The 27,678-nt window shown below is 57.3% G+C and overlaps 1 protein-coding gene across 2 annotated transcripts; it reads left to right on the forward strand.

The window, feature by feature from the left end:
* Window positions 1–1,422: 1,422 nt before the first annotated feature.
* On the forward strand, window positions 1,423–26,813 carry MAP2K3 (mitogen-activated protein kinase kinase 3). Of its 2 annotated transcripts, none has more exons than XM_032198020.1 (13): window positions 1,423–1,479; window positions 15,497–15,529; window positions 15,783–15,852; window positions 17,081–17,129; window positions 19,289–19,402; window positions 19,725–19,844; window positions 20,271–20,387; window positions 20,620–20,671; window positions 21,437–21,564; window positions 22,178–22,255; window positions 24,064–24,203; window positions 24,971–25,016; window positions 25,456–26,813. In XM_032198020.1, the coding sequence occupies exons 1-13, from the start codon at window positions 1,464–1,466 to the stop codon at window positions 25,537–25,539; spliced, it is 1,047 nt and encodes a 348-aa protein (XP_032053911.1). In that variant the 5' UTR covers window positions 1,423–1,463; the 3' UTR covers window positions 25,540–26,813. The 2 variants fall into 2 exon arrangements, with proteins under 2 accessions (XP_032053911.1, XP_032053910.1); XM_032198019.1 differs by lacking the exon at window positions 1,423–1,479 and adding an exon at window positions 11,580–11,620.
* The last annotated feature ends 865 nt before the right edge of the window (window positions 26,814–27,678 follow it).

Raw genomic sequence — 27,678 nt, forward strand, 5'->3', positions numbered from 1 at the left:
AGGAGAGTCCATCCCGATCCCACCGCCTGCTCGCCCGGCCTGGGGGATGACACGGGCAGCCGGCAGCCCTTGCGTCACCGCTAATAACCCTGCGGTCGAGATGCTTTTTTTTTTTTTTTTTTTTTAGGAAGGCTCCTTGCGTGTGTTGAAAGACTTGAAAGGCGGGGAATCTGCTACGTCTCTCTCTCGGGGAGATAATTGCTCGCTGTTAAAAACCTGTAATTTATTTCTCATTTGAACTTTTCTCGCTTCAATTTCCAGCTGCTGGCTGTTACGCCGTGGCTTCTGGGTTAAAGGTCCAGCCGAGGCATCTGGCCCCCTGTAGACGCAGCCCCCAGCTCCTTCCCTTCTGTATTCCTGGCAGGTTTTCCAGCCCTCGAACCTTTCCAAAACACGCTGCAAAGCCCAGATCAGAACCATGAATGACTGTGCTCGAGTACCACCTCTCCTTTGTACCCCCCTGGGATGTGCTAGGTGTTTCCTCCAAAAAATTGCACTCACAGCAGGCTCTGGATGGTGGGGACGCTGCTGGGACAGCTCAGGGCTGGTTGGTGGGACATGGGTGACCCCGAGCAGGATCCCACGGAGGACACGATGGCATCACCATTGACGGTCCCCACACTTGGGCCAGGTGCCCATGGGGCTGCAGCACGGGGAGGTGCCCCTTGCATCGCCCCGGGGCAGGAGGCACGTGCAGGCAGGTGAGCCTGATGCATCAGGGCTGCAGATATGTGGGTGATTCTCCTCCGGGGTGCGACGAGGGATTGGGGAGAGCCTTGGGTGCCCCTTCCAGGGGTTGGGGAGAGCCCTGGGTGCCCCATGCCGCCGAGGATGGAGCAAGGGTGTGAGGGTGTGGGTGCAAGGGGGGGGGTGTTGCTGAATGTCCTGCAGCAGGACGCTCCCCAGGCATGGTGGCAGCTTCATGGAGCATGCCTGTGGGTTTTTCTCAGCTCCTGGCCGGGCTGAGCCCTGCATCCCTGCACCCCTCCTGCCCCAGCAGGGAGCCCTGGGGGGGGGCAAGCGGGATTTTTTGGGGAGCCCAGGCGGGTGGCTTGCCCTGCTTCCCCTTGCCATGGGGGTGGCGTGTGCCCAGCCCCGAGCACGGGGGGGGTCGTGCGGGGAAGGGAGAGACGTGGAAAGGGGCAAAACGCGCGGAGGGGCCGCGGGGATGCTGTGAGTCACCGCACCCCCGGGGCAGCCACGTTTTTCCCCCCCGCCCGCGTCACCGCTCCCCGCCCACCGTGCCCGTGAACCATAAAACTCCCCCCGCGAGGGTGGGCGGCGAGATAACCCCGCCCCCTCAACCAATTCAACCAATCGGAGCGGGGCTTCGGCAGGCGAGTGGGCGGGGCTCCGCCGGCCGGGCCCCGCCTTTCGCTGTTCTTCCTCCGCCGCCCGCCTCGCTGGGCCGGACTCCGCCGGGCGCCGCGCTCTGCCCGGGCGCTGCGGGGCCGCCGCCAGCCATGTCCGTGCCCAGAGGTAGGACAGGGGACAGGGGGGGATATGGGGACCCCAGGACCGATATAGGGACCCTGGGACCCCCTTCTTTTTTCCTCCGTTCCCGGGCTGCAGGCAGCCCACGCCGTTCTGCGGGCACAGCCCGGCTGGGGGGCGTGGGGTCAGGGGGTGTAAAGGGGTGTAAATGGGGTGTAAAAGGGGTTTTAGGGGGGTTTTGGGGTGTAGGGGGGGTGTAGGGGGGGTTTGGGGTGTAGGGGAGGACCGTGGGGACAAGTGGTGAAGCGCCGTGGGTGTGCAGCATGTTGATAATTTTTTTTTGAAAAAAAATGGTGATTTTGGTCCAGCTGGGAAAAAAAAAAATCCCCAAACCCTAAAAAGGGGTATTAAGGGGTCGTGGGGTCGTAAGGGGGTGGAGGGGGAGTAAGGGGTGAAGGGTTCTGTGCTTGCAACATGTTGATAATTTTTTTTAAAAAAAGGATGATTTTGGTCCAGCTGGGGAAAAAAAAAATCCCCAAACCCCAAAAAGGGGGTTAGGGGGTCGTGGGGTCATAATGGGATGGGGGGGAGGTAAGGGGTGAATGGCTCTGTGTGTGCAGCACGGTGATAAATTTAAAAAAAAAAAAAAAAGTGAGTTTGGTAGAGCTGGGAAATAGCAAAAAAAAAAAAAAAAAAATAGCAACAAGCTGACCCTATTCTGGAAGAAATGGCCCCAAATCGCCTCTCTTTCAACGCTGGTTGGGGTGGTTCGGTGAGCGCCGTGCGTGGCTGGGGGCAGCCCGAGGGGGTCCCTGGGGAGCCCCCCATGACCGTGGGTGGCACCGTGGGTGACGGTGCCACCCGTGGGACCCGGTGGTGCCACCCATGGGACCCGGCGGTGCCACCGCGTCCCCGAGGGCAGCAGGGACCCGTCCGTGGAGCTCGTGCCGCCGGCGTGGAAGTCGCGGGGCTTTCCTCTCCGCAGCGGTGATGCGCTGGAAACTCGAAGTCAGGAGCCATGTGAGCAGATGAGCGCACCTCGGCGTGACTTTTGATTTTTTTGGGGGCTTTTTTTTTTTTTTTTTTTTTTTTTCCTCTTCCTCTGAACGCTCCGTGTCTTAAACGGAGGGAATGTGGACCTGAGTTTCCTGTTTGCTGTGTAAGCGGGGTGTGAATCAGCGGCGATTTACGGTGCGCCGAGCGGAGCTGCTGACTCACGGGTACGAGCGCATGCCTCCCTCCCGCCTGCCCCGGCTGCGGGGCTGCAACGGGGTTCATAAAAAGGCTGCGGGGAGCCCCGCCGTGCCCACACCTTGCCTGGGGTCTGTCTGCCTGGATGGAGAGCCGAGGTGAGCTCGGGGAGGGTTTTGGGGGGCTGCTTTGCTCTTGGGGTCGTGGTGCCGTGCGTGTGTGCTCACGTCCTCTTCTCGTGCCCTGCTGGCTGCTGAGATTTGGCTCGGTTTGGGTTTTGCCTGAAATGTGCTGGCTCCTGGGGAGGGTTTGCCGGTTGTGTGCTGCTCTTTTGGGGGTGTTGGTGGGCTGAGAGCGAGCTGCAGCCCGGAATTTATCCTGGGAAACTCAGGTGGCTTTGGGCTCCTGCTGGATGCAGCCCAGAATTTAATATATGGAAAAAAATCAGGTGGTTTTGGGCTCCTGCTGGATGTAGCCCGGAATTTAACCCGGGAGATTCAAGTGGCTTCGGGCTCCTGCTGGCTGAAACTTGGAATTTAATTCGGGGAAATTTAGGTGGCTTTGGGCTGCTGCTGGATGTAACCCAGAATTTAACCTGGGTGATTCGGGTGGCTTTAGGCTCCTGCTGAAATTTAACTTGGGAAATTCGGGTGGCTTTGGTGCTTCGGCTGGATGTAGCCTAGAATTTATCCCGGGAGATTCAGGTGGCTTCCTGCTCCTGCTGGAGGTGATGGGGGCAATGAATGGAGACGGCTGCCTCGTGGCTCGCAGGTTGGCCGTGCCCGTGACCGATGCGCACAAAAACTCGGCTGCCGTCACCTTGGCTTAGTCACGGGGCTGTCTCCTGCCTCCGGAGATTTTGGGGATGCGCGTGGCCGCCCGTGACACGCGGGATAGGAATGGTGCCGGGCTGGAGCCTTTTTCCCCGCGCGGTGCTAAACATAGCTTCCGAGATAAACACCTGGCGGGGATTAGGGAAGCTCAGGAAGGATTTCGCCTTTCTTCCTCTTCCCGCTGCCGGCTTGATCCGAATTATCTCGCGGGGTGAGGGCTGTGTGTGTGGGAAACCTTCACTTGCGTTACCTCGCGCCGTCGAGCCTGATGGTTGCCCGAATATGCAAAATCTTATTTTGCATCTTTGGTTGCCTGTTTATTGATAGATTTACGGGTTGCCTCAGGCCCCCAGCGCTCTGTCCAGCTCCATTTTCCCAACGTGGTGTCAGGACGGGAGGGAATTGTGCGTGGAGCTGTGGTGCTGCCTGTGCCCATTTGGAGAGCTCTGCGAGGGGCGGCTCCACACGTGGGCACGCTTTGAGAGCGCATCCTTCCCCTTAGCCAAGAGATTTTCCTCCAGGAGGGTTTGGCAGGTGCCTGGATGGGATCTGCTGCCCGAAACCACCACCTCGTTGTGTTTCCTTGGGGCTGGCAGCGTGACCGGTGCCCTCGGTGCATGGCCAGCGTGGGGGTTCTCAGCTCTGAACCCACAGAGCCAGGGTTTTGCTTTGCACCCGCAGAATGTCACACAGGAGGTGATAAATATTGAGCTGAGCTGTGCTTTGGCAGCCCCAAAGGCTGCTCTCCTGCTTGTCACCCGCTACCACCGCCCTGGAAGGCGGCTGCTTTCATTCCCCAGGCCCGGGCTGCAGTGTGGGGCTGAGCCAGGGGTTGCTTTGAGCACAAACCTGGCCCCAAATCTGGTTTCTGCTGTAGAGAATCCGTGCGTGCACTGTGGGGCTTCTCCATTAGTACCCGGGTGTCGTGTCCCGGTGATTTTGGGGCTGAAGACGTGGGGTTTTTTGTCAGAGGATTGCTTTCACTGGGCTAACGGTGGCGGGGCCACTCGCTGGGGGGAGAGCCGGGAGAGGAACTTGTGTTGTCTGGGGGTAATTTTACTCGCCCAACAAAAAGTTTGGGGTTTTACGGACGTGACTCAGGACTGCTTGTGGGTGCATACGGAGCTCCATTTACCCACAGCTGCTTGCTGACAAAACTCTGCAGTGCAGGTCGAGTCCTAGCCAGGGATTTTGGGGCAGCAGAGAGGATTTTTTACGGTGGGAACTGGAAATTCATTGTCTTTTTTTCCCAGTCTGGGAGGTGCTGCATCTCCCCATGGCCTTTTCATCCCCATCTGAGTGTCTGTCCCCAAAACAGGTGGGTACAACACCGGCACAGCTCCTTTGGGAGCTGACAGCGTGGAAAAGGAGGAGCTGGGGGGGATCCGTCCCCTCCAGGCTGCAGCAGGGTCACTGCCAAAGGGGATCTGTCCCGTGCTCTGAGCCAGGTTTGCATCCTCTCAAGTGAAATGCTTATTTTTTATTTATTTTTTTTTTTAAGGGATAAATTTCCTTTAAAAACATCCCACGAGTGGGAGAGGAGGCAGGATGAGGAGGAGACAAAACTTAACCAGAAATTGTTTGCAGAGCATCCACCCTTCCTGCCCCCTACAGCGCCACGAAAAAATAATTAAAAAAAAAACAAAAAACAAAAAAAAAAAAAAACAAAAAAACCACCCTCCTTTTGGAAAGGAGGAAGCCTCTTTTTGGTACAAACAGTTTCCAGCAGGGGCTGCTAACCTGTGCTGTGGTTTGGTGGGGTTGACGTGCCCAAAAACGCTGCGTGGGGCTGAGCCTGGTGCCTGCGTCCCGCATCCATCCGCGCCGGGAGCCGCAGGGTTTGACCCTGGCTGCGGGCTGCCCCCCTGCCGTGGTAGTGCTGGACGTTTTGGTGTATTTTAGGAAAGGTAAAGCTTTTTAATTACTGCTTTTTGTTCAGCCGGAGGTCTCAGATTTCCAGCAAACAAAACCTGCAGCTGGCGTTGGGTCCTGCCGGTGCCTCTCCAGAGGCGCTGAGCGGCGAGAGGGCGAAATGTTGGGCGCAATTAGCTGGGGGCACCACTTCTCCAGCTCAGGCTGTGCCCCCTTTTTCTTCTCCAAGTGCTGCAGCAGCATTTGCAGGTCGGGAGAGCTTGGCAAGGGCAGCAGCAGTGCCCCAGCCGAGTGCTTCTGCCCCGGGGTGGTTGTGACACCGGTGGCGCTTCCTGCCGGGGCCGCAGGCGGACGTGTGCTCGGAAAATGGTTTGCAACCAGCACGGCCAGGTCTGGAAGCAGGGAGCCTGCTGCTGCTGCTGCTTTGGGGCTGGAGAGGGCTCGTCCTGGGGGTCCCCTGCTCCTCCCTGCCCTGGAGTGAGTTGGGTCCGTGGTGCACGACCTCATGCAGATGAGGGGTGGGAAGGGAGGGTGCTCGGGGGGTGGTAGCGCAGCTGATGGATCCCAGACACACGGGGTGGATTGGGGTTATTTAGGGGAGCACGGGGTTATCTAGGAAGGTTTGGCGTGCCTGTGCTCGCAGGTTGGTTAGATACCACAGTCCTGTACATAAAAATTCCCTCTTAGCCCAAATCTTGCAGGAAAGGCCCCCTGCCTCAGCCACCCGTCCTGCTCTTAGCACCTGCAGCCCGAGCCAGTGCCATCTCCTGCTGCCCGCAGCTCAGTAGCACTGTTTTTTTCCCTATTAAAGGTAGCAAAGAGCAAATACGGTGTGTGGGGGAGGCATTCCCTGCTGTAGGACAGAGATCTTGCTGCGCTGGGGAAGGGGAGGCTTGGCCCTGCTTGGAAAGGAGAGGACGGGTGAGGGCTGTCCCCTGCCCACGGTGCTGCATGCCGTGGGCTGCCCCGTGCAGCTCGTCCCTAAAAGTGACGTGGCTCTTTCTGCAAGAGCCGGATGTGTTCGGCAGCGAGGCTTTTTAAGAAAGCTGCTCTGCAGAGTTAAAAATCCCCTGCTGCCGCGGACGGCTTGGTTTCTCTCCTGAAATGCTGCCAAACTGAGCTTGGGGTGAAAATGAATGGACCCGGTGCCAGGGCTGCTCTTTGCCTCCTCCCGAGCACCTGGTAAAGGAGCAGCGAGGTGGCAGACCCAGCCACGCTCCACACCTGTCTGTAAAACCCCATGTTTACACCCAGAAAAGCCTCTGCAACCTGTTCTGGCTGCGTTTTTTGTCGATCCCTGTGGCTGCTCGGCTTTGAGCACCTTTAGCTCTGCGCACCGGGGGGCTGATGGTGAGCAGCAGGAGCTGGTGGACGGCTGGGGTTGTCCTCCTGGGCTCCGCAGAGGCTGATTTCTTGCCCACCAGCAGCTTTTTGCAGGTATTAATTCACCCTGCCACTGCCTGGCTTGGTGGAGGATGCCTGGGCAACGAGCAAAGCGGTGTCTGGAGGAGGCACCTCTGGAAATTGCGGGTGCATTTTAATCCAAGTTCTTTATCAGCCTCGCGTGAGCTTTGCTGAGGAACCAGGCGGCCACTCAGCTTTTCCTCCGGCACCTCTCCCGTCGGTGAGATCTCTCCGTGTACATTCCAGGCTGCTGCAACGCTTCGCCCTTCATTTCTGGATCCCCAAAGAATTTCGCCTTCGGTAATCGTGGGTTTCCCCGTGGGGTTTTACAGGCACAGCTCGCCGAGGGAAGCCGTGAGCGGCAGCCACGGGGCCGGCAGCCAGCGCGTGCGTTCCCCTTATCTCGAGCAGGTTTCACCTCTTGCACCTCTCCTTCCAGCTCCTTTCTGCTCCATTTCATGCTCTGCCCTGCAGCGCGCCACCCTTTTCCCCCCAAAAAACGCTGATTTGAGCCTTGCCCTTTGGGGCTAAAAGGGGATTTTTTTTTTTCTCTTCGTTTTTCTCGTTGTTTTGTAAATGGAAATGATTCTTGGAAGCTCTCAGCGTGCCCCAGGAAAAGCTGCGAGCTGCAGGCTGGGCGGCACTGAGTCACTGCCTGCTCCTGCCCCGGGGACGTGAGCCGGATGTGTCGGGACAGCCTCTGCGGAGCCTGCTGCCTTCCCGGGATGTCTCAAACCACCTCCGAGAGCAAAAACCTGCTGGGCTCATTTCCACCCAGCCTCAAAAAACCTCGCAGTGCGGTGTGAATAAGCGATTCCTGAGCAGGGGGCGAGGAGGGCACAGCAAAAAAAAAAACTAAATAAACCCCAGCGAAACGGAAGCAGGCGAGCGAGGCTGTGCCCTTCCTGCGCAGGGGCTGCCACGTGGGGCTGTGGTGGGGAAACGCTGCCCGAGCTGGGCATCAGCCAGAGATGCCCTGTGGGTGCAGGGCACGTGGAAGGGTTTTTTTGTGGTGTGGAGCTGCTGAGAGCCCACAGGGGCGATGCTTTGCAGCGGGGGAGTTTGGAGGAGCAAAGGAGAAACGGTTGCGGGCGACTTCTGCAAAAATGTGGGGTTTAGCTAGCGTGCTGCGCTTTTTTTTATATAAAATCTTAACTTCCTGAGCTGCTGAGTGGCTGGGGCTGGCCTCAGGCAGCAGCTGGACATGGGTTGGGATGCATGGGTCAGTCTGTCCCCGGTGGTGTTTGTAGGGCTGGGGCAGAGGCTGCGAGGTGGTGGCTGCGGGTCCTGCTGTCTGCGGCGGTTTCCACCCTCTCGCCTCGCCGAAGCCCGAGGTTCCCCGATCACGGGGTGGGTTTTGCCTCTTTGCAGCACCCCAGTTTGCTCCTTTCCTCCCTCTCAGCTCGGAAAAGCGCGTGCATGGATGTAACCGGGGGGAGAAACGTGGTCAAAGGCAGCAGGTGAGGGTGGCGAGGCAGAAATCCCCGTGCGTCTTCAGACGTGAGCGCGGGTTTGGGCACCGGAGAGCCGAATCTGGGTCTTGTGGTGCTCCCAGCCCTGCCTCCGTCGAGCTGCTGGTGGTGACGGACGGACAGACAGACCTGTTCTGACTCACGGACCCCGAGCTGAGTTTGCAGCACCTGCAGCCAGCTCACAGCCCTCGTGGTGCACCTGGGCCTGACTCAGCGGGGAGCTGTGACCCGCAGTCCCCGCGGGTGGCATCACTCCCGCTGCTCCCTTTCCTTCTGTCCCCCTCCCGGAGCAGGCGGCTGCAGACATTGAGCACTTCCTAATTATTATTATTGTTATTAATTATTACTTTTTCCCCCCACAAATTCCACTTTCAGCCCAGGCACCCGGGTCATTTGCCGGGATGAAATCCCTCTTTCCCCACCCGAAATAAATCGGAGGGAGGATGGCAGGAAGCTAAAGAAGCAATTTTTATTTCTATTTATTTATTTTTAGTCAATAAGACTCTGCATTAAAAGCAGAAAGAGGCAATGCTTTGCCCTTTTACCAACTTTACAGGGTTTTGTGGCTAACTGGATGTACTTGAAATTGCACCGAGCCGGGTAGGATGCGCTCAGGAACCAGAGCAGCAGCAGAGCTGGTGGCAGCAGTTCTGCCTCTCCCTCCTGGCTTTTCTCGAAGCACCATCTCCTTTTTCCTCTCCTCCTGCCCGTGAAGTCGCTGGGGTTGCTCCCAGCCCTTTTTCTCGTGGCAGCACGCCAGCACTGTGCTGCTCCCGGAGGTGGCTCGTGGTTGCCTGCACGGCGAGCTCCGAGCAGGTGTAGCCTCTGCCACTGCTTTTTATTTTTTTTGGGGGAAAAAAATCCATCCTGAGCGATGGATGTCAGCCTGCAGCCCTGCAGGATGCTCTGCCCGGCCCCGTGCCTGCTCCGAAGAGGTGGGCAGAGGTTTTTTGCACAGGTCCTGCTGTACAGCTGTACAGTTTTTGGCATGGTGCAGCGTGTCCGATAACGCCACGGTGCCGTGCCAGCTGGCCGCTGCTCTGACGCTCCCCTGGGCTCTGCTCCTGTGGGTTTCCCAGCACGGAGCCTGTCTGCAGAGCCCCCCGTGTTGCAGAACACCGAGCTGCCATCAGGGAACAAAGCATAAAATGAAATGTGGCTGGTTTTTGCTTTCCCCCATCCCTTAGGGTGATGCAGGTAGCCTTAAAAATCCAACTGGAGCGTAACTGGGCGGTAACATCCTCCCGAAGCTGCAGCAGAGCCAGCGGGCTGGCCGGGCTGTTATCTGGCTGCTGCACGGAGCTGGGGTGTGCCTGGCAGCCCAGGGCTGGCAGCTGGGATGTCACCGCCGCTGTGGCTTCAGCTGGTGTCCCCGTCCCCAAATCCCTCCCTGTTTTGGGGTACTGGGCGCTCGCAGTGCTCGCAGGCCATCCTGCTCTGCTGGAGTGATGGGAGCAGAAAGATGCCCCTGATCCCTTTCCTATCGGATTTTATTCCAAGGTTTTGCTTAAAAGCAGAGCTGTCACAGAGCTTCCAGGTTGGGATTGGGGCTGTGGTCCTGCCCATGGGGTTTTGCAGGGTCCTGGGTCCCCGCTGCCAGCCCGGTGCATCCCCTCCCGGTGCCCCTGGCCTCATCCAGCCCTCGGAGAGGCCGCGGGTGGGCAGGGGAAGGGTGGGGAGAGGGCCTGGTGCTGGCAGGCTGCTGCTTGAGCTCATTGCTGTTTTTCAGGGTGTGCTCTTCCCCTCATTGAAGCCTGGCAGGGAGCGGCGGCAGCTGCCCGGCGTGCGAGGTTCGGCCGCTCAGAGCCCAGCAGCGGGGCTGGTGGCCCCGGGACCTGCAAAAAGATGGGTCTGGCTCCAAAAAAAAAAATGGCATTTATTAGCATTTGGGATGTGCTGAGGCAGCACGGGCTCCACGAGGGGCTGTAGGGATCCTTGGAGCATCCCCTGTATGGGACGGGGACGTTGCTGTAGGGCTGGGGGACAGCTCTTGTGTGCCAGCATCCCTTCAGCGCCGATGAGCTCGGCTTGAAACCATACCCGGGGAGTGGAAATGCTGCCGAGGAAAATATCTTCCGCAGTCCTTCTGGGGCTTGTATAAACACTATTTAAAATCGGAGGCGCTCATTAGGTCGGTATGCGCCTTTACCTCGACCTCTGACTTTTCTGCCTGCAAATGTGCGCGGGGCGGCGCAGCCCGCGCGGCGGAGGCACGTTTGCTATAATTAGGGGAAGGTGAAGGAGCTGCTGCAGCATCTGCCCCCCAGGCTGCCAGGGAGGCTGAAAACAAAGCTGCAACCTGTTCGGATTTGGTCAGGGACATCGGTGCTGGCTTCTCCAAACCCCACCCGGGCAGAAGAGGGGAGAGCAGCGAGGCTCGGCCACGATCCTCGCACGTGTTGGCGGAGCCGGGGGTGATTTTTTTCCACGCCTCCGTCCTTCTCCTTTGCTATTTCCCAGCCGAATCCAGGCGGCAGCTTGGACTTGGCCAGCGGAGATGCCGTCTCAGTTGTCAGCCTGGAATAGCTGCCGAGCTGGGAGCCGGCGTTGTGATGGAACAAGCTTCGCACTATTTGTTGTGGGAATGGTTGTCAGTGGCAAAGCAATTAGCCGGGCACCTGCAGCGCGAAGAAATCCGACCTCGTGCTGCCTGGCACTCCCTGGGTGCCAAAGGGCTGAGCGTGGGTGCTCAGGGCCATGTATTTGAGCCCCCCCAAGTGCTTACATCTCCTATACCTTGGTGTTTTGTGCTCCTGCATGGAGCTGCAGCCATCACCGTGCAAAGCTCTGCACCGATGGGGGGCTCAGGATGGCAGGAGCGCTGCTGCTCCCCCGTGGAACCCACCCAGCCCACGGCAGCACCTTTGCGAGCCTCACACCCTTGGGTTTTTATCCTGGGGAGTGGGATCGAGATGGCAGAGGGGAGCTGGGCTCCGAGGCGTCCCCCGGGGGATGCGCCGCGGGAGCCCTGCGCCTCGATGGCTCCCGGCGCTGGCTCCCCCCCAGCTTCCTGTTGACGTCAGCGGTTATTTCGCCCGCTGCATTTTTTTTTTTTTTTTTTTTTTTTTTTTTTTTTTTACAACTGTTGAGCTTTCAAGTGTAACCCGAGCTGAGACCGGCCAACCTCAGCAGCTGCCCATGCGGGGACGCCGCGCTGCCGGCGCCGTCCCCCCCAGCCTCCCCCAGCCGCGGACCCACGGCACGCAGCGGGGACCCCAAAAAGGGGGCTGCTGGCACCTTCTGAGCATGCAGCCCCACCGAGGGTAAGCCGTGCTGCTCGCCAAAAGGCCCCTGCAGCGGATCCCACGGGCTTTTTTTTTTTTCCCTCCCTCCTCCGGCTCCCCCATCCCTCCCTTCCGCCAGGCGTGCCCGTTTCTGTTCTTCATTTCTGGGAAGCCATGGACAAGAGGCAAGGTAGGTGTTGCAATTTCCAAAGCACGTGCCGGGGGGGCGACCAAACGGCTGATTTGCAGTGCCAAAAGGGGACGGTGGAACTTTTCTGGGGTCCCTCCACAGGGTTTTTCTCCCCTCTGCTCGCTCGGGAAGGGGGGTTCTGCATGTGCAGCTCGGGATCTATTTTTAAAGCTCTGGAAACTTGCATGTTTTGCACGGGGTTGGAGCGCTGGCATCTTAGCAGAAATCCAGCAGAGCTCCGGGAAGGAGCCTGTCCCTCTTCTGGTGGTGTTCCCAGGGCTTTCCAGCAGCCTTTACACACCCGTTGCAGCCGGTGGGGGCTTCTCTTCCAGCCTGCCTGGGTTTTTCTCTTTCTCTTTTTGCAGAAGTGCCGGGCGCAGGGCGGCGGTGGCTTGCAGCAGCCCCTCTGCAGGCTGATGAGTGATGGCTCTCGGCAGGTTGAGCGCCGCTTTTCCGCTTACACAGGGAGCTTTTTCCACTCCCGTGACCCAAGCAGCCAAATTCCCCTCTCTGCTTTGTTGCACCCTGCCTCTATTTTTTATTTCCTTTTGAGGATCCTTTTTTTTTCCTTTTCTTTTTCTTTTGGCCCTTCCTTTGCAGCCAGGCTGGGACCCACCCTGCAGCCCTGTGCCTTTTCTGCAGCATTTGGCTCCCGTCTGCAGGTCGAGGGGAATCGGGGGGCACCCAAAATGTCTTCCCCAGCAGTGTTTGACTCCTGTCTGCAGATTGAGGGGAATTTGGGGGCCCCCAAACTCTTTCCCCAGCACTAACCCCACCGTGCAGCCCCTGCAGCAGCCCCTGCACCCGGCAGGTCCGTCCGTGTTCCAGGACTTCACCTGGAGCGCAGGGGAGGCTCGGAGAGGTTTGATTTCAAAGGTCAGCTCAGGCAAATAGCTTTATTTGCAGTTCTTTAGGTTGTCCTGTTCGCTCCTCTCCACCCACGCTGGCGGAGTGGGAAGGCCAAACCTCCCGGAGAGAGGTGCAGCGGGACGGGGCTGAGGTTGGGGAGGAGGAGGAGGAGGATTTCAGCGTTGAATTGAGCAGTTCCAGGAAATGAATGTGTCCGGTCTTAGCTGGTGCGGGCTGTGGCATGAGGGGGGGGGGGGGGAAAAAGCCTTTTTTTCTTTCTTTAGGAGGAAATGGTGCCTTTCTTAGCATAAAGGATGCAGTTACGTGCCTGCGGCGTCACGTGGGCTACGAGCTCGGCTGCGCTAGGAACTTCGATCAGCTCATTTTCCCCAGCCCGGGTGGATGCACGGTGCTGTGTGACCCGTGCTTTTGGCTTTTCGGACATGCTTTCAGCTCGGGCTGGGGGTGACGGGGCTGGGATTAATGGGGCCGTGCCCCCAGGTTGCCCCGTCCCCATTTGGCTGCTGTGGAAGCGATCTGAGGTCACCGCGAGCAGTGGGTGACTCTTGCAAGAGCCCCGTGCCCTGGTACAAGCTGGCGCATCCCCAGGACTTGCAGGTGACAGAAAGCGTCCCCCTGTCCCCAGCAGCTCTCCCGTGGGGTCCCAAATTTGGGGGCGAGCTGCTGAGAGCCTGGCAGGTGACAGGGAGCTGAGAGCAGCCGCCTGCGGGGGCCGACAGCAGATGCTGCCCCGGGACCTGCTCAGGGCAGAAGGGATTGAATTGCAAGGTCGTGCCGTGCTCGTCCCACTGCTTGTTTGTTCCTCTGGCACCGGGTGTTCTGCTCTGGGGCTGCCACCAGCTTTGGGGGTGACACTGGGCAGTGTGCTGGGGACAGCGGTGACAGTGGGGACAGCCCCAAGCAGGCTGTGATTTTATTCCTGCAGGCATGGGTTGAGCTGGGTTTTCCATCCCCATGAGCAGCCTGGGCAGAGCGTGGTGTCACCGGTGCTTTCTGGAGCTGGGAATGTTTTTAGGGGCTGGGCACGAGCAGGGGGAAGGGGAGGGTGTGAGCTCTGTGGCTCCCTAATTCTGTTTCACGGGGTACAACCGATGCACGGAGACGCGATGTGGTTTTCCAGCACGGCGCACGGGGACTTTGCAGCGGGGATCTCCCCATCCCGTGCTGACCCTTCCACCCGTGCTCTCAAACCCTGCTACGGGCACAAGGCTCTGCATCGATTCTTGACCCCAAGACGCCTCCTGCCAGCTCCTGGGGCTCTGGCAGGGCTGACACCGCAGCCTTGGGGCCGCTGCGTTGGTGACCCCGCGTGAGTCAGCGCGCTGCGAGCGGGGCTGTCGGGGGAGCGGGCAGCACAGAGGGAGCATTGTGCTCCTGCTGGGGTTACTATGGCGATTGGGGAGAAGGAGAGCAAACAGATTAAGCAAAATACCAGCCGGGATGGGGTGTGTGTGTGTGTATGGGGGTTGTTTCAGGGCTTCGTGCGAAGGTCTGGCTGGTGGCTGCGCCCTCCGCCAGGCAGAAGGTGGCTGGGGGGGCTGACATGGGATTGCAGGCGTTTGGTTCGCCCTGTCCTGTTTTTTTTTTTTTTTTGGCTGAGCAGGAGGTGCAGGGTTGGCCGGGTGGGTGTTCAGCAGCTCAGCATCCCTGGATTGCTGCCTGCATCCCTGAGCCATGTGCTAAATGCAGCACGCTGGGTGGGATGGGAGCCTGTGCCCCCTGGGCTCTCCCACCCCCTGGCTGCAGGAGGATGCTGCAGCCCCCGGGTTTTGGCTCCGGGGCTGGCTGCAGGGAGGGAAGGCGGTGCCTGAACACGGGGATGTCAGCTTTCCTTTGGCTCCGTTTTGTGTTTGCTCCCGGCGTTGCTCAACCAGGTATTTTTGCAGTGTCCTCAGTGGGTGCACGGGGATATTTATAGCTCCCTCTGCCAGCCCGGCCGGGTGCGGGGTTGGAAAGGGAAACCTCACGGGTTTGTGAACCAGTGATCAAACCCCACAGTTGCCAGGACAGGGTCAGCTTTCCGGGACCCGTTTCCAGCCCAGCAGGATGGGTTTGGTGCAGAGCAGCCGGGCTGAAGCTGCCCGCCCGTGGTGTCCCCCCCAGCAGGGCAGGATGCATCCAGGAGCATCTCCCCTCCTTCCTGCCCAGCTCCTCGCCTCTCCCCTCCCTTTCCCAGCAGCGTTGGAAGCGCTGGACTTTGTCCCAGGAGCCGTTCCTCATGGCAGGGAGCCTGCACGAGGCCACAAGGAGCCGGGCACAAGCTCGCCCCGTGCTCGGAGCCCACCTCATGGGGCTGCTTCTCACGCAGCTCCCCAGGCCCCTTGTCCCTGCAGGGGATCAGGGCAGCAAAGCAGGGCTCTGGCCATCCCATTTTGGGCTCCTTCTCATTTCAGGCCCATCTCCTTGTGCTGTTTGGAGCTGGGCAGGAGAGCATCCTGAGGGCTGCTCCTGACGGGCCTGGCCTTCTCCCAGCTCTCAGCCCATGCAGACCGGGCCTGGATTTGTGTCTGGCAGCACTGAGGCAGCCAGCTCCTGCCTGGTTTTGTGCTATTTTCCCTTGGTGGCACGTGGGGGTGTCCCCATTTGGGGTGGGGGTTAGTTCCTGCTCGGCTTGCTTGTGGTCTGGTGGCCTCTGTCCTGCTGTCGGTGTGGAGCAGAGCTGGCCTGGCCACTTCCCTGCCTGCTTCTGTGGCCGTGATGGATCTGTCCCATCCCATCCCATGTGCAGCAGGATCTGTGGGGCTGTAAACACCCTAAGAAATGGGTTTGTGCATCCCAAACTGGCCTGGTGGGGAGCACAGGAGCTGGGGCAGCAGAGCTCGGGTCAGGGCTGGTGGCGTGGGGACCTCTTGTGGCTGGTCAAGCCGGGATGGGGCTGGGTGCCAGCACCCCTCTGTCCTCCTGGTGTGTTCCTCGGATGGTACACGGGGCCGTGAGGGGTGCGTGCTTTGTGCCTGCTGCTCTGGAGCACCAAAACTGACCCCGTGTCTCTCTGCTCTCTTCCAGATTCCAAGGGATCCTTGGAGCCGCACAAACCAGGTGAGTGCCCAGCAGGAACAGCAGCTTCAGCCCATCCCCTAAACGCCAGCAATTAAAATCCCCAAAGAGGAGGAACCCTTAATGGTCACAGGGGGTTAACAGGCGCTTTTGGGATGGCTGAGGAGCAGTGCAAGGTGTGAGGCCAGGAAAAGGGTTTCTGTGCACCCCCGGGCCGGGGGGCTGTGGGTAGGAGGATGCTTGCAGGCAGAAAAAGAGAAATGCCAGTTGCTCACGTGTGCGTCTTCTCTTCCAGTGAAAAGCAAGAAGAAGCGGGAGCTGAGGATAACATGTGTCCCCATCAAGCAGCCCGTTGCCAACACAACGTAAGTGGGGTTTGACGAAAAGCAGGCAGCTGAAATTCCTGCTCTGTGATGCTCTTCCCAAACACCACGGGCTGCGCCTCCGCCGCTCAGCCCTGCTTGTACCAGGAGCCCTTTCCAGAGACCCTCGGCAGCTCTGGGAGAGCAGTGAAATCCTCCGAGGGGAAATTTCACTCCCTAAAAGCCCAGATAGGGCAGATCTGTGAGCTGGGGAGCTGGGGAAGTCCCCCGTTAGTGCCGTGCAGCCTGGCATGCACGCAGCAGCCACCTCCTTCCCCCGTGGCTTCATATCTCTGAATTTCCCCTGGCAAAGGTGTCCGCCTGGAGCCTGCAGGGTGCTTGCACGCCCAGAGCACTCCTGTAGAGGCTGCTGCCAGGTGCCTGTGATCCCTTTTCTCTGCACTTCTCGAGGTGCAATGCAAATATTTGCTCAGTGCAAGGCTTTTTTCATGAGCCCGAGCACTTCCTTGAAGCTGGAGCTCGCTGCATCGCTCTGACGGGAGCTAAGCAGGAGGCTAAAACAAATTGCTCAATTTCCAATCCGACACGCTCACAGCTGGGGAAAGCACGGAAGCGAAGCACGAGGGACAAAAGGCTAAAGTCTGCTCCAAAAGCACCCTGCTACCAGTAGTGGGAAGTGGGCAACGATGGGGAAAAAGCCGTAAGGGAAGACTTTTTTTTTTTTTTTTTTTTTTTTTTGCCAGCGTGCTGTTGTGCAAAGCGTGACCCTGTGAAATGCTGGCTGCTCCGCATGCCAGGCTGCCTGGAACAGGCCGTGGAGTGTACACAAATGACTCACGGCTGAGGAATTACCTGTTGTTCCCTAGGCGTGTGTTTCGGGCTACGTGGCTGTCCTGTTACAACACCTGCCTGTCAAAACATGACAGCCGAGCCGCTCTGCCACGGGAACAGCTCGTGGGATCAGTCGGGGATCCGTGGGCTCACCTCCTGAGCGGGGATGGTTTCGGAGCCTGCTGGTTCGATGCACGCCTCACCTCGCTGACTGCCCGGGGTTCTCGCTGGCTGCGTTTAGCAAATGCTTTGTGGGTGGTGTTCGCACGATGAAAGCCTTTGTGAGCGTTTGGAGGGGGCTGATCTGAGCCCGTAACAACAAGGCATGGTGGAAAGCAGTGGATGAAAGCGCTGGAAGGAACACAAAACCTGGCCCTGCAGAAGGGGGACCACGGAGCTGTGCTTTCCTCTGACTTTCTCTCTCTCTTTTTCCTTGCAGGCCCCCGAGGAACCTGGACTCCAGGACGTTCATCACCATCGGAGATAAGGTACGTGCTGACGTGGTTTCTTTTTGCTTCTTCCAATTTGAGAGACCTGATTTAAAAAAAAAAGAGCTGCTAGAAACAGCCACTGCTGCTCTTTTATTTCATTCTCTTGTTACGGGCTCTCCTGGGGCTGCAGAAGGCTGTGTGTGAGTGAGCTAAAAATACAAGGTGGTGCCTCGGGTCAGCCCTGCGCCTTGCTGTTTCCCTCCCAGGCTGAGCAGCTCGCTCCGTGGGCACCATCGGGGCCCCTCGGTGCAAGGCTTTAGGGTTTGGGGAGAGCTGGGACAGAGGGGAAAGGGAGAGAGGAGGCAGCTTGGGTTAGATCCAGGGCACAGCCCCATGGCCCTTGTTGTTTTCTAGCTGTTGTGTATTAATAGCTCGGGGAGAGAGGCTCCGTGTGGCAGCCTGGGCACAGCATGTGCGCTGGGAGCGTGCTGCAGCGTGGGGACAGCTCTCCGTGCTGGCTGCTGTCCCTGCCGTGCCTTTCTCCAAGGGATTCAGCAGCTGTGCTCTGCCTGCTCTGGTGGCTCTGGTATTTGCAGGAGGGGTCTGATCTGGGCACTGGAGGGACACGATGTAGGATGGAGGAAGGTTTGGGTCATGGGGTGGAGGATGAGCTCAGGTCCATCTGATCTGTGCAGGTGGTGTCCTGCATCTCTGCAGGGCAGGGGGTGAGGGATGCAGTAAGGGGGATGCTGATTGTGTTGGACCATCGCCTCTGCCCCTGGGCAGGGCCGTCTTGGTTCCTGGAGTGTGCTGGGAACTACCAGCTTCTGGGGAAGCCTGTGGGTAAATGCCAGGAAAAACCAACACACAACAATAACCTGGAACAACTGCACAACGCGTGTCCTGAAAAGCACCACGAGATCCTTCCTGGAGGCTGCTGCAGGAGCAGCGAGCCTGTACCGTGCCTCTGCCCAGGCCAGCGGGATACAGGGAGGGAGATTTTAGGGTCCCCACATCCCTATACCCACTGTCCTGCCCAGAACAGAGCTGGCACCTTCCCGTGCCAGGCAGCGCATATCTCACCGCTGAGCTCAACCCCAGACCTCTCCTGCTCCCTGCCTCGGCCGCCTGCCAGCCACATCTGGCTCGCATAAACGCTGCTTGCTGCCGGCCGCCCCGTGGCCAGCGTGGCGGGGGAGCTGGCTAGCCACCAGCCCGGCAGCCCCAGCTCCCATTTTGGCCCCCCAGCAGCGAGTTCTGCCTCCTTTCTGCCCGGGGTGTAGCTCGCGGGCGGTGTTTCCGACGCGGCGTGCGCTTTTCCCATCCTTTGTGGCTGCTGGGTCACTTGGGCATCCTGGTATTATTTTTCTTCCCCGGGACCGGAGGAAGACTCGCAGGCTGGCTGAAGTTCCTCCTGGTTGAAAGGAGGTCTGTAACTTATTAGGAGCGATGAATGCAGCCTCCCAAAATAGCCCGTGGCTCACTCGAGCAGTTTATGCCCTGCCCAGCGGCGCAGGCAATTACAGGGTAACGCGTGGTTAGGGAAACTTGTCTGGGGGTTGCGCACAGCCTCGCTCGCTCCCTGCTGCCTGAACACTGGGGGTTTGTCTTTTTCCAGCTGGAAATGAAGTTCAGGTCATTGCACTGCCTGAGCTCTTTTCTTGGTGCTAGCTCATGCTGTGCCTTGCTGGCTGCTATCTGATGGCAGGGCTGAAAGCAGGCACAACCTGAGCTGCCCGATGCTGGGAATTGGGTTGTGGCGTGTGCCACCCTGTCTAAGAGCAGCTTTGCACAAGCTGGGTGCTGTCGGGCACGTGGGTGTGCTTGTGGTCACACGGGGGCAGGCAGGGATGCCCCGCTGGGCACCGGGATCTGGTTCCAATCCTGGATCCCAATAGCTGCCCGTGCTGGCAGGGGAGCTGCTGAAACCCTGCGGGTTGTTCACCACAGAAATAGTGTGCCCTGGCTGGAAGGATGACACTCCTGATCTCTAGCTTCAGAGGGAGAATTCAGTGAGCCCTGGTGAGTTTGGGGGCTCAACAGAGTGAAAAATGCATCCATCTCCTCCGAGCCTGGTGCCTAGAGCTGCTGGAATCCTGTAGGCACCATCATTTGGGAGCGCTCTGCATGGGAGAGATGCAAGCTTGGAATTTTGCCTTTGGAGATGAGCACGCCCATGTCTGATTTCTTTTTTTTTTTAATGTCTCTTCCTGTAGAACTTCGAGGTGGAAGCTGATGACCTGGTGACGATTTCGGAGCTGGGCCGTGGGGCTTACGGAGTGGTGGAGAAAGTGCGGCACGCGCAGAGCGGCACCATCATGGCCGTGAAGGTGAGCCCAGATGCCTGCCAGAGGGCTGGAGGTTGGGACGTGCAGCTCCAGGGCAGCAGAGAGGCTCTGCTGGGGACAGAGAGGTGCGGGAGGTTAGAGGGATGCTGATTTTGGCAGCCTCTGGTGTCCCTGTGCAGCTTGGTGTGGCTCCATCAAAGCAGGTTTTGAAATCCAAGTGTGGAGCCCTGGGCTTAGGTGGTGTCATCCCTTAAGGAGCTGCCTGGGAGAGGGAATCTGGGCATCTCCTGAGGGTGCTACTGGCTGTAAAACTCCACCTACATCAAAACCTTCTTTTTTTTTTTTTTTAATATGTTTGTCTCAGAGGATTCGAGCGACTGTGAACACGCAGGAGCAAAAGAGGCTGTTGATGGACTTGGATATCTCCATGAGGACGGTCGACTGCTTCTACACCGTCACTTTCTACGGAGCCCTCTTCCGAGAGGTACTGGGCTGGTGGGGAGCTGCTGGGCTGCACAGCACCTTGGGGCCGGGCGAGATCTCCAAAGGCACAAAAACTGTCTCAAGCCACCTTGGCTTCCTTCAGCCAAGCTGGTCTCTTTGAGATGCAGCAAAATTGAACTCCTGCCTCCTCCAGGCAGCGTGCAGCAGGTCCCTTTTGTCCCCATGTTGTCGTTGGCTGGGCTGGATTTCAGGGAGACCCTGCTAGGGAGGCTGTTGCAGGCAGTTTTGGTGGTACCTGAACGTCTGTGGCCATCGTGCCTGGTGTGGAGGCAGCGTGCTGGTGCCTGGGGAGCTCGCTTTGCCCCAGGTGGAAGGGGCAGGGTCTGTTTGTCTGTCCCCACCACTCCCTTCAGCTCCTGGGGTTTTCTAGGGAATTCCCACTCAGCTGCTTTCTCTCTATCTGCAGGGCGACGTGTGGATCTGCATGGAGCTCATGGACACCTCCCTAGATAAATTCTACAAGAAAGTACTAGAGAAGAAGAAAACCATCCCTGAAGACATTTTGGGGAAAATGGCTGTGTCTGTGAGTGCCTTTTGGGTTCATACATGGTTTTGTGCTCCCCCCAGGCCTTGCAGTAATGCATGCCACCCCTCACGTGTAACTCTGTGCTGGGTTTTGCATTCGTGGGGGTTGAATGCAGCCTGTTGGAGGTCTCTGCTCAGACACACAGCATTTAGAAATGGTTGGTGTGTTTGCAGTGAAATGCTGGTGCTGCGTGTGTCTAACAGTTCTCTCCTGCTCTGTTTGTCACCAGATTGTACGGGCTCTGGAGCATCTGCACAGTAAGCTGTCCGTAATCCATAGAGGTAGGTGCTGGCTGGGATTCGTGTGGTGTGGTTGGAGTGCTAACCTTATAAATCACATGGATTGTGCCTCTGGGGCCCCTGCAGGGGTGTTTGGTGGCACTTGGGAACGTGGTGGGCAGACCTGGATGCCCAAGGCCTTTTTCTGTGATGTATTTTTCATGCATCTCCTTGCATGATGTTGTTTTCTTCATCCTTTCTGGATGAAAGGTTGAATATAATGACTGACTTCCTCACTGCCTGTACTTCTGTGGACATCTCTGGCCCTCTCTGAGCACAGAGATGCGTTGCAGGCAGCTCTTGGGGACAAAATCCCATACCCTTCCTGGCTGAGTAGTTCTGGCAAGGTGAGAGCTGAAGGAGACCTTGCAAATCACGGATGGGAATCATAACACAATCGTAACACCCAGGCCCTGCTCTTCATCTTAATGTAGCTCCTTGTGGACAGCTCATGATGAGCATGAGACAAGCTGTCCTGAGAACTTGATAGGGGTTGAACTTTCAAGGCTCTGCTGGGTGTATAAATGCCCCCTAAGGAGCAGGGTATTAGCTCCTCAGCATTTTATTTCATCTGTGTAAGGATCTTTTGATCTCCAGGCCTGCTCTGCCTGGAGGGCAGGGTTATAGTTCTGCCTCTGAACCTTTACTTTGATAAAAGCATTGTGGGGTTTTGTCTCTGTTCCATGGTCCCCTCTCTCCCTGTGTTGTCCCAGGCTCTGCGCTACCTCTGCAGAGGCCCCATCTGCTCTCTCGTGTTCTCTCTTTCAGACGTGAAACCTTCCAACGTGCTCATCAACAAGGAGGGACACGTGAAGATGTGTGACTTTGGGATCAGCGGCTACTTGGTGGACTCGGTCGCAAAGACCATGGATGCTGGCTGCAAACCGTACATGGCTGTAAGTGGGGAGCCATCCAGCCTTGGCCCAAAGAGGCTGCTCTTAAAAATCAGTCCGTGTTCCCCTCTGTCCTGAGATAGAAACCATTACGGAGCGCTCTGGGCTTCCTGATCCAGCAGGATCCTCCAAGGAAGGGATCACCCTCCCTGTAAACCCTCCTGTTTGTGTTAATCCTGCAGCAGGCTCTCCCTCTGCCACCTTCCCTTCCCAGAAGGGTGAAAGCCTGGCTGGTGCTGGTTGTGGTGGTTGGACGGGCTGCTCTTCTTGGTTAGAAAATGCTGAGGCTTTTCTTGGCAGGGTCATTTCATTCCTTGCTCTCAAGTCAGTGTGAATTTCCCTCTGCCATCCGTGGTGTGTGTGGGTAGCTTGTGCTCCTGGGGCAGGGACGGTGCGAGTCACGCTCAGGAGCTGGAGGGGAGCATTTGTGGGGTTTGTGTGGAACAAGACGTGGCTTTCATCGGTGCTCGTAGATTTAACCTCAAGCCCTGCCTTCGTGGGGACGTGACCCAGGGGAATCCACCCAGCCTGGGCTTTGGAGCCAGAGCTCTGCTGCGTGTGGTTTGCGCTGGGAAAACGAGACAGAGTCGTAATATCTTCCATTTTGCTCTTACAGCCAGAAAGAATAAATCCTGAGCTGAACCAGAAGGGCTACAACGTGAAGTCGGATGTCTGGAGTCTGGGGATCACCATGGTAAGGCAGCGGGCTGAGGCCAGCGCCCTGCGATGCAGGGGTGGGATGGGGTCTGCGCTGGGGGGCTCCCACCCTGCTGCAGGCTGTGGGGTCTGAGGCTTTCACCCCTGCTAAATGGGGCTGAATTCTGAGTGTAACAGCTCAGGGCACGAGCAGATAACCAGGGCAGAGGGGTTGTGGTTCCCTGTGCACTCAGGGCCACTGGGCTTTTGTAGGCATCCCCCAACCTGGCTTTTAAAGCCACCTGCAAGGCTTTGCTTTGCAGTTCCCCTCATACTGGCTGGAGAGGTGGTCAGCAGAGCTGGTTACAAGGAGCAGGGTTCTCTGTGGCTGGCTCGCAGCCTTCCTGCAAGCACACCCCTCCTGTATTAGCCGTGCCTGGTAGGAGGATCACGATGAATTCGCCTGCCCCCCAAGGGGTGATGTGCATGGCCTGCAGCAGTCCCGCCTCCGGGGTAGCTTGCAGCAGCCCACAGAAAGGGGAAATGCTTTGAGTTCCAAAATCGCAGCTGCACAGGATGGTGGATCTACCTCCAAAACAGCTGAAATCGTCTGGCACTGGAAGGCAAAGGAAATCCCAGCTGTTGGCTTTAAGGGGATGCTGCCCGAGAACACTTCTCTTGCTTTCCAGGAGACTCTCTCTCTGGGGCTAGATTATTTTCATTAATTTTTCTTGCACCCTCTTAGCTGCGACCTTTGTTTTGGGCGCTGCATCCAGGCATTTTGGTGTGCTGCACAGATCTTTTGGCAAATATTCTCTCTTCCCTGGCTGGTCTTGTCCGGGGTGCCAAACCCAAGCCCCCTCTTCTTGGTACCCCTGGACCATGCGGATCTGGGCTGGCTGGCCAGCTGTGAAGCAGGCTGGGAATGTAATCAGCTCCGGCTTTCCCTCGAGATGCAGGAAGCTGTGGGATGGGAGATTGTGTCAATGACGACATCTCTGAACCTTTCCAGTGCTGGATGGGAGAGGGGACCTTGCTGAAAGCCTGCCAGCCTGCAGCTGAAAGGAGCCCTGACCTGATTCCCTTTAATGCCTTCCTCCTGGGCTGGCTTCCTGTTGTTTTATTTCTGGAGGGGTGTGATTGATTTCAGACCGGCCAAATTTAGGGCTGTTGAGGTGCGGGGCTAATCCAGGCCTTTCCGGGCTGCTGGCTTCATTCAGCTCTCCAGCAGCTGAGTTCCCCAGATGGGGGCCCCTGGCTCTGTCCCACATCCCTGCACATTTCTCATCCCTCCCATCCCGTCCCGCCCTGCCAGGCTTTGCTGTCCATCTCCAGACAGGAGCTGACCTTTGGCAGGAGATGCCCAGGAGCTGTGAAGGGCTTTTTCCTGCTGGAGTGGGTGATGGAGCAGGGCTGACTCGTACCAAGGACCCAGTAGCTGAAGTGGTTTGGCAGCAGTCTTCCATAATGATGTTCTAGCACTTTTTTTTGGGGTTCGTGGATATTTTTTGTGCTCATGCAGCACCCTGAAGCCCAGAGGCCAGTTTCTGGTGAGAAGCCAGCGCAGACATGGTGTGCGCGCTGCTGCTATCTTTTAAACTAATCCCATTTTACATATCTTTGTCTGCTTCCTGTAAATGCATTAATTTGCTGAGCAGGCCTCAAAAGGAAGTATTTTTGGCCTCTGGGTTTTTGTATTTAAAAAGGAGGAAAAAAAAAAAAAGGTAGCATGACCCAAATTGAGAACTGTTGGTAAGGAAAGAGGTTTTTCATTCTGAATCTGAGCTTGCTGCAGCCTCTGAGGCGGCGGGCTGTGTGGGGTGGAGGTGACCCCGATGTCTCACGTCGGCCTGTCCCTGTCCCCAGATCGAGCTGGCCATTCTCCGCTTCCCGTACGAGTCCTGGGGCACCCCCTTCCAGCAGCTCAAGCAAGTGGTGGAGGAGCCGTCGCCCCAGCTGCCTGCCGACCGCTTCTCCAAGGAGTTTGTGGACTTCACGGCGCAGTGGTGAGTCTCCAGGAGGGTTTGTGGCTTCCCCCGACCTGCCTGAAAGGGTCTGCAGGGGCTGGAGCGAGGCGTGGGGCTGGGTTTGTCCAGCTTTGGAGCCCGGTTCTCCCTCCCTGCACCAAGCTGGCATTCGGCCACGGCAGGAAGCTCAGCCCCAGCGGGTTTTGCTCTCGTCCTGACTCACCCCGGCTGCTGGAAGGTGCAGAGGTTTCTCTTCCCCTTTCACCATTGGCGCTGCTGAAATTGTGGTGGTTTCTGGCGAAGCGGCAATGAAACGAGAACAAACCCCCTGGCAGTGTCTGGGTGCCACCGGGTGAGAGCTGACCCGTGGTTTTGTGGGCACCGCAGCTGGAGAGCTGCTCCCCTCGGGGTGTCCCCTGCTCCTGGCGTGCTCTGAGCCCCTCGGGGAGGTGCCAGGGCTCCAGTGAGCCTTGAGGTGCTCTGCCCAGCCTGCCGGCTGCAGGGAAGCCTCTCCCCTCCTTCCCTGGTCTTGGGGACAAGAGCAAGGCTGTGTGCTGCTTGGCTTGTCCCCTCCGTGGTAAAACCCTCACTCATTTTTTTTGCAGTTCCCTCTCTGGCCGCTCTGTAGGGCTGCATGGTTCAGAGCTGCTTGGGAAGGAGTTGTGGTGCCTGGGTAGTGGAGATCCCATCCCATTGACCCCATGCAGAGGCGAGGGTGTGAGGGGAAGAAAAAAAAAAAAAAAAAGAGAGAAAAAAGATCCTACAGCCTTTCTCTTGTGGTTTTTTTTTTTTTTCTTTCTTTCCAGCTTAAGGAAGAACCCTGCTGAGCGAATGAACTATTTAGAACTTATGGTAAGTGCGGAGCTGTTTCTGCTGGCCTCAGTCTCACTTCTGAAACATTTTGGGATAAAGGGCCCTAGCAAAACGGAACAACAGGGGGTGGGTGGGGGTGATTTTCAGGCACATAGTGGGGTGGGCGTAGCATGGCTAAAGTGGAAGGCTGTGCTGAATTCAGGGGTGTTAAGGTCAGTGTCTAAGTGCTTTCTCCCTCTCTCCTATCTGCTCTTGGTGGCTTTAGGCAAACAACCTCAAAAATTGGTTGCCTGGGTGGGGTTAAACCCAGAAATGCCAAACCTGGAAGCGTTAAGCTTTGTGCTGAGGGATGGTGTCCACGGGAGCCTGGGGAGGACACTGGTGTCCCCCTGGCCATTTGTGTGACATCCCCCGGGGGCTGCTTTTGGGCTGGTATATCCTGAGATGTGACTGACGTTGTCTCGGTTCTCGTTGGCAGGAACACCCCTTCTTTACCTTGCACGACACCAAAGAGACTGACATGGCCTCCTTCGTGACAGAGATCCTCGGGGAAGACTCCTAACTCAAAGCTCACGGCTTCTGCAGTCCCCTCCACCCGGCATCCCTGCAGCACAGCCGACGAGGACTCGAGTCAGTGGTGGTTTGCACAGATCACATTTCCCCCACCCACGGGCGTCTCCGGGCCTGGCCGCCCTTGCAGTCTCTTTTCTCTTTGCCCCGTAACTGAAATCCCCCAGGAGGAGCCTTCTGAAGCCGACACCTTCCCGACTAAGCCACCACAACTGAAGGCTGGGGAGCATCCTTGGGGTGCCAGGCACGTCCCCCACCACAAGGGGATGGTGCCCATGGTACCTGAGCGGGGCCAGGCACCGTCTGTCATCACTCCTGGCACAACAGGCACAGAGTTTTTTTTTACCTTTCTTCCCTTTTGCTGACTGGGGAAGGCAGAGAGAAAACATTCTGCTGTGCTTTCGCACTCCTCGTCTGCCCTGCCCCAAGCCCCGTCCCCAAACTGTGTCCCTTCTGTGCCTGCCTCTCTGCCCCAAGGCTCCTGGGCAGCTTTTTAGGAGGCTCCACAGCTCCCTGGGTACACCGCTGTTCCCACAAGAAGCCGTTTTAATGCCTGGTTCGACCCTTCAGTGCAGCACCAGACCTGGCACCCCCTTCCCACCCCCTCACCGCCTCCATCCAGCCGCCCCTTGAAGGTGGAGGGGGAGACATTTTTGGATGAGCCACACCGTGCTCTGCGTCCCCAGGGGATGGGGTGGACGTGTGGGACCCTGGTGGCTGCCTCCAGCCTCAGTTTTGGAGGATGTGGGGTCAGAAACCATCCAACACCACCCTCTGCCTCTGCCTTCCCCAGCTCCTCGGCCGGAGAGGATGCTGCTCCATCTCCCTTCCCAGCCCGGGCTCGTGTAAGACCTCGCACTGTGACACCCCTCGTTTCGGAGGCCCTGCTGCCACCTTTGCATCCCGAGCTGCCTTCGAGCCCCGTGGCTGCCCACTGGGATGTCAGCCAAAACCCCAAACCCAACGACTTGCACGGGGGCTGCTGCCAGTTGTACATTTTCTGTCTATATATGATGGACTTCGTAACGTGTTTCCTAGTTTTAACCTAACTTGCTATAAATTAAAAAAAAAAAAAAAAGCCCTTCTGTGGGGGAGGAGGGAGGAGTGGTTTCTTCTCCGCTAGCAAATCCACTGTGAAAACCTGATGTGTTTCCCTGCTCCCCCAGCCTCAGCAGCCTGCGAGGAGCTACGGGAGCAAAAGGGATTTCTGTCTTCTACTGTACGTGGTCACAGGACAAACGCACCGGCTGTGGATTTATTTTTTTTTTTTTTGATAGATTGAGTTTTCAGAGGGATTTTTTTTCCTTTTCTAATATATATTTGTGTGGGTGTATGTACGCGTGCTCTATATATTATATATTTTTAAAAATCAGTGATGAATGTGTGAATGTCTGTGTGGCTAGCAGTTTTGGTGAAATGGCTAGCAATTTTCTGGCTAAATTTGGGGTGGTGGGGAAGACTTCTAGAAGAGACCCCGGCCTAAGATTTTTTTTTTTTTTTAAAGAAATGCATCTATTTTTTAAGCGACTCTTTTAAAAACGTTTTTCCTAAAATCCCTGCCCTGGAGGCCTGGATTTTAGGGTGCATTTCCCTCCTTTTTGGGGTCCTCCACCTGCTGAAAAGCTTCTCCCCCAGTGTCTTGTCCACCCAGGGAGAGGGATCAGCCCTGAAAAAAACCATCAGGGGTGTTGAGATGCACGAACCCTGTTCAGCTTTGGGCTGACCCTGACCCCCACCCCACCTCTTTGTATAATATACGCTGATTGATGTTCTCCACGCCCCCCCTCGGTCCCACTCTGCAAACCACCCGGCACTCGCTGAGCGCCCCGATGCTGGCTTGGTAGGACAGCTTTGCAGCTTCTGTACAAATTTGTACAATTGTAATTTTTTTTTTTTTTTAGTTGTTTACTTTGGATTGTTTTTGTTTGGATGTTGAGCTTTTGTTTTCCCCTTTCTCCTTGTTTCCATCCCTTTCCTTACCTCACCCTTTTTTGGTGCTTGGGGGAACGGCGATTATTTTATTTTATTTTTTTGCATGGTTTTTATTTTTGGCTGCCTTTCTCCTCTCGGACACGCTCCTGACTCCTGTGTTTTGGGGAAGGGGAACATCTGCCCTTACGGATACCGGGCC

This window comes from Aythya fuligula, chromosome 15 (genome assembly GCF_009819795.1).
Source record: "Aythya fuligula isolate bAytFul2 chromosome 15, bAytFul2.pri, whole genome shotgun sequence".
Taxonomy (NCBI): Eukaryota; Metazoa; Chordata; class Aves; order Anseriformes; family Anatidae; genus Aythya; species Aythya fuligula.

Excerpts from the sequence above, each read along its gene's own strand:
- MAP2K3 (XM_032198020.1), top strand. Across the intron at positions 17,130-19,288 it reads TCATCACCATCGGAGATAAG|AACTTCGAGGTGGAAGCTGA; the intron begins GTACGTGCTGAC and ends CTCTTCCTGTAG. Across the intron at positions 22,256-24,063 it reads GGAGTCTGGGGATCACCATG|ATCGAGCTGGCCATTCTCCG; the intron begins GTAAGGCAGCGG and ends CCCTGTCCCCAG.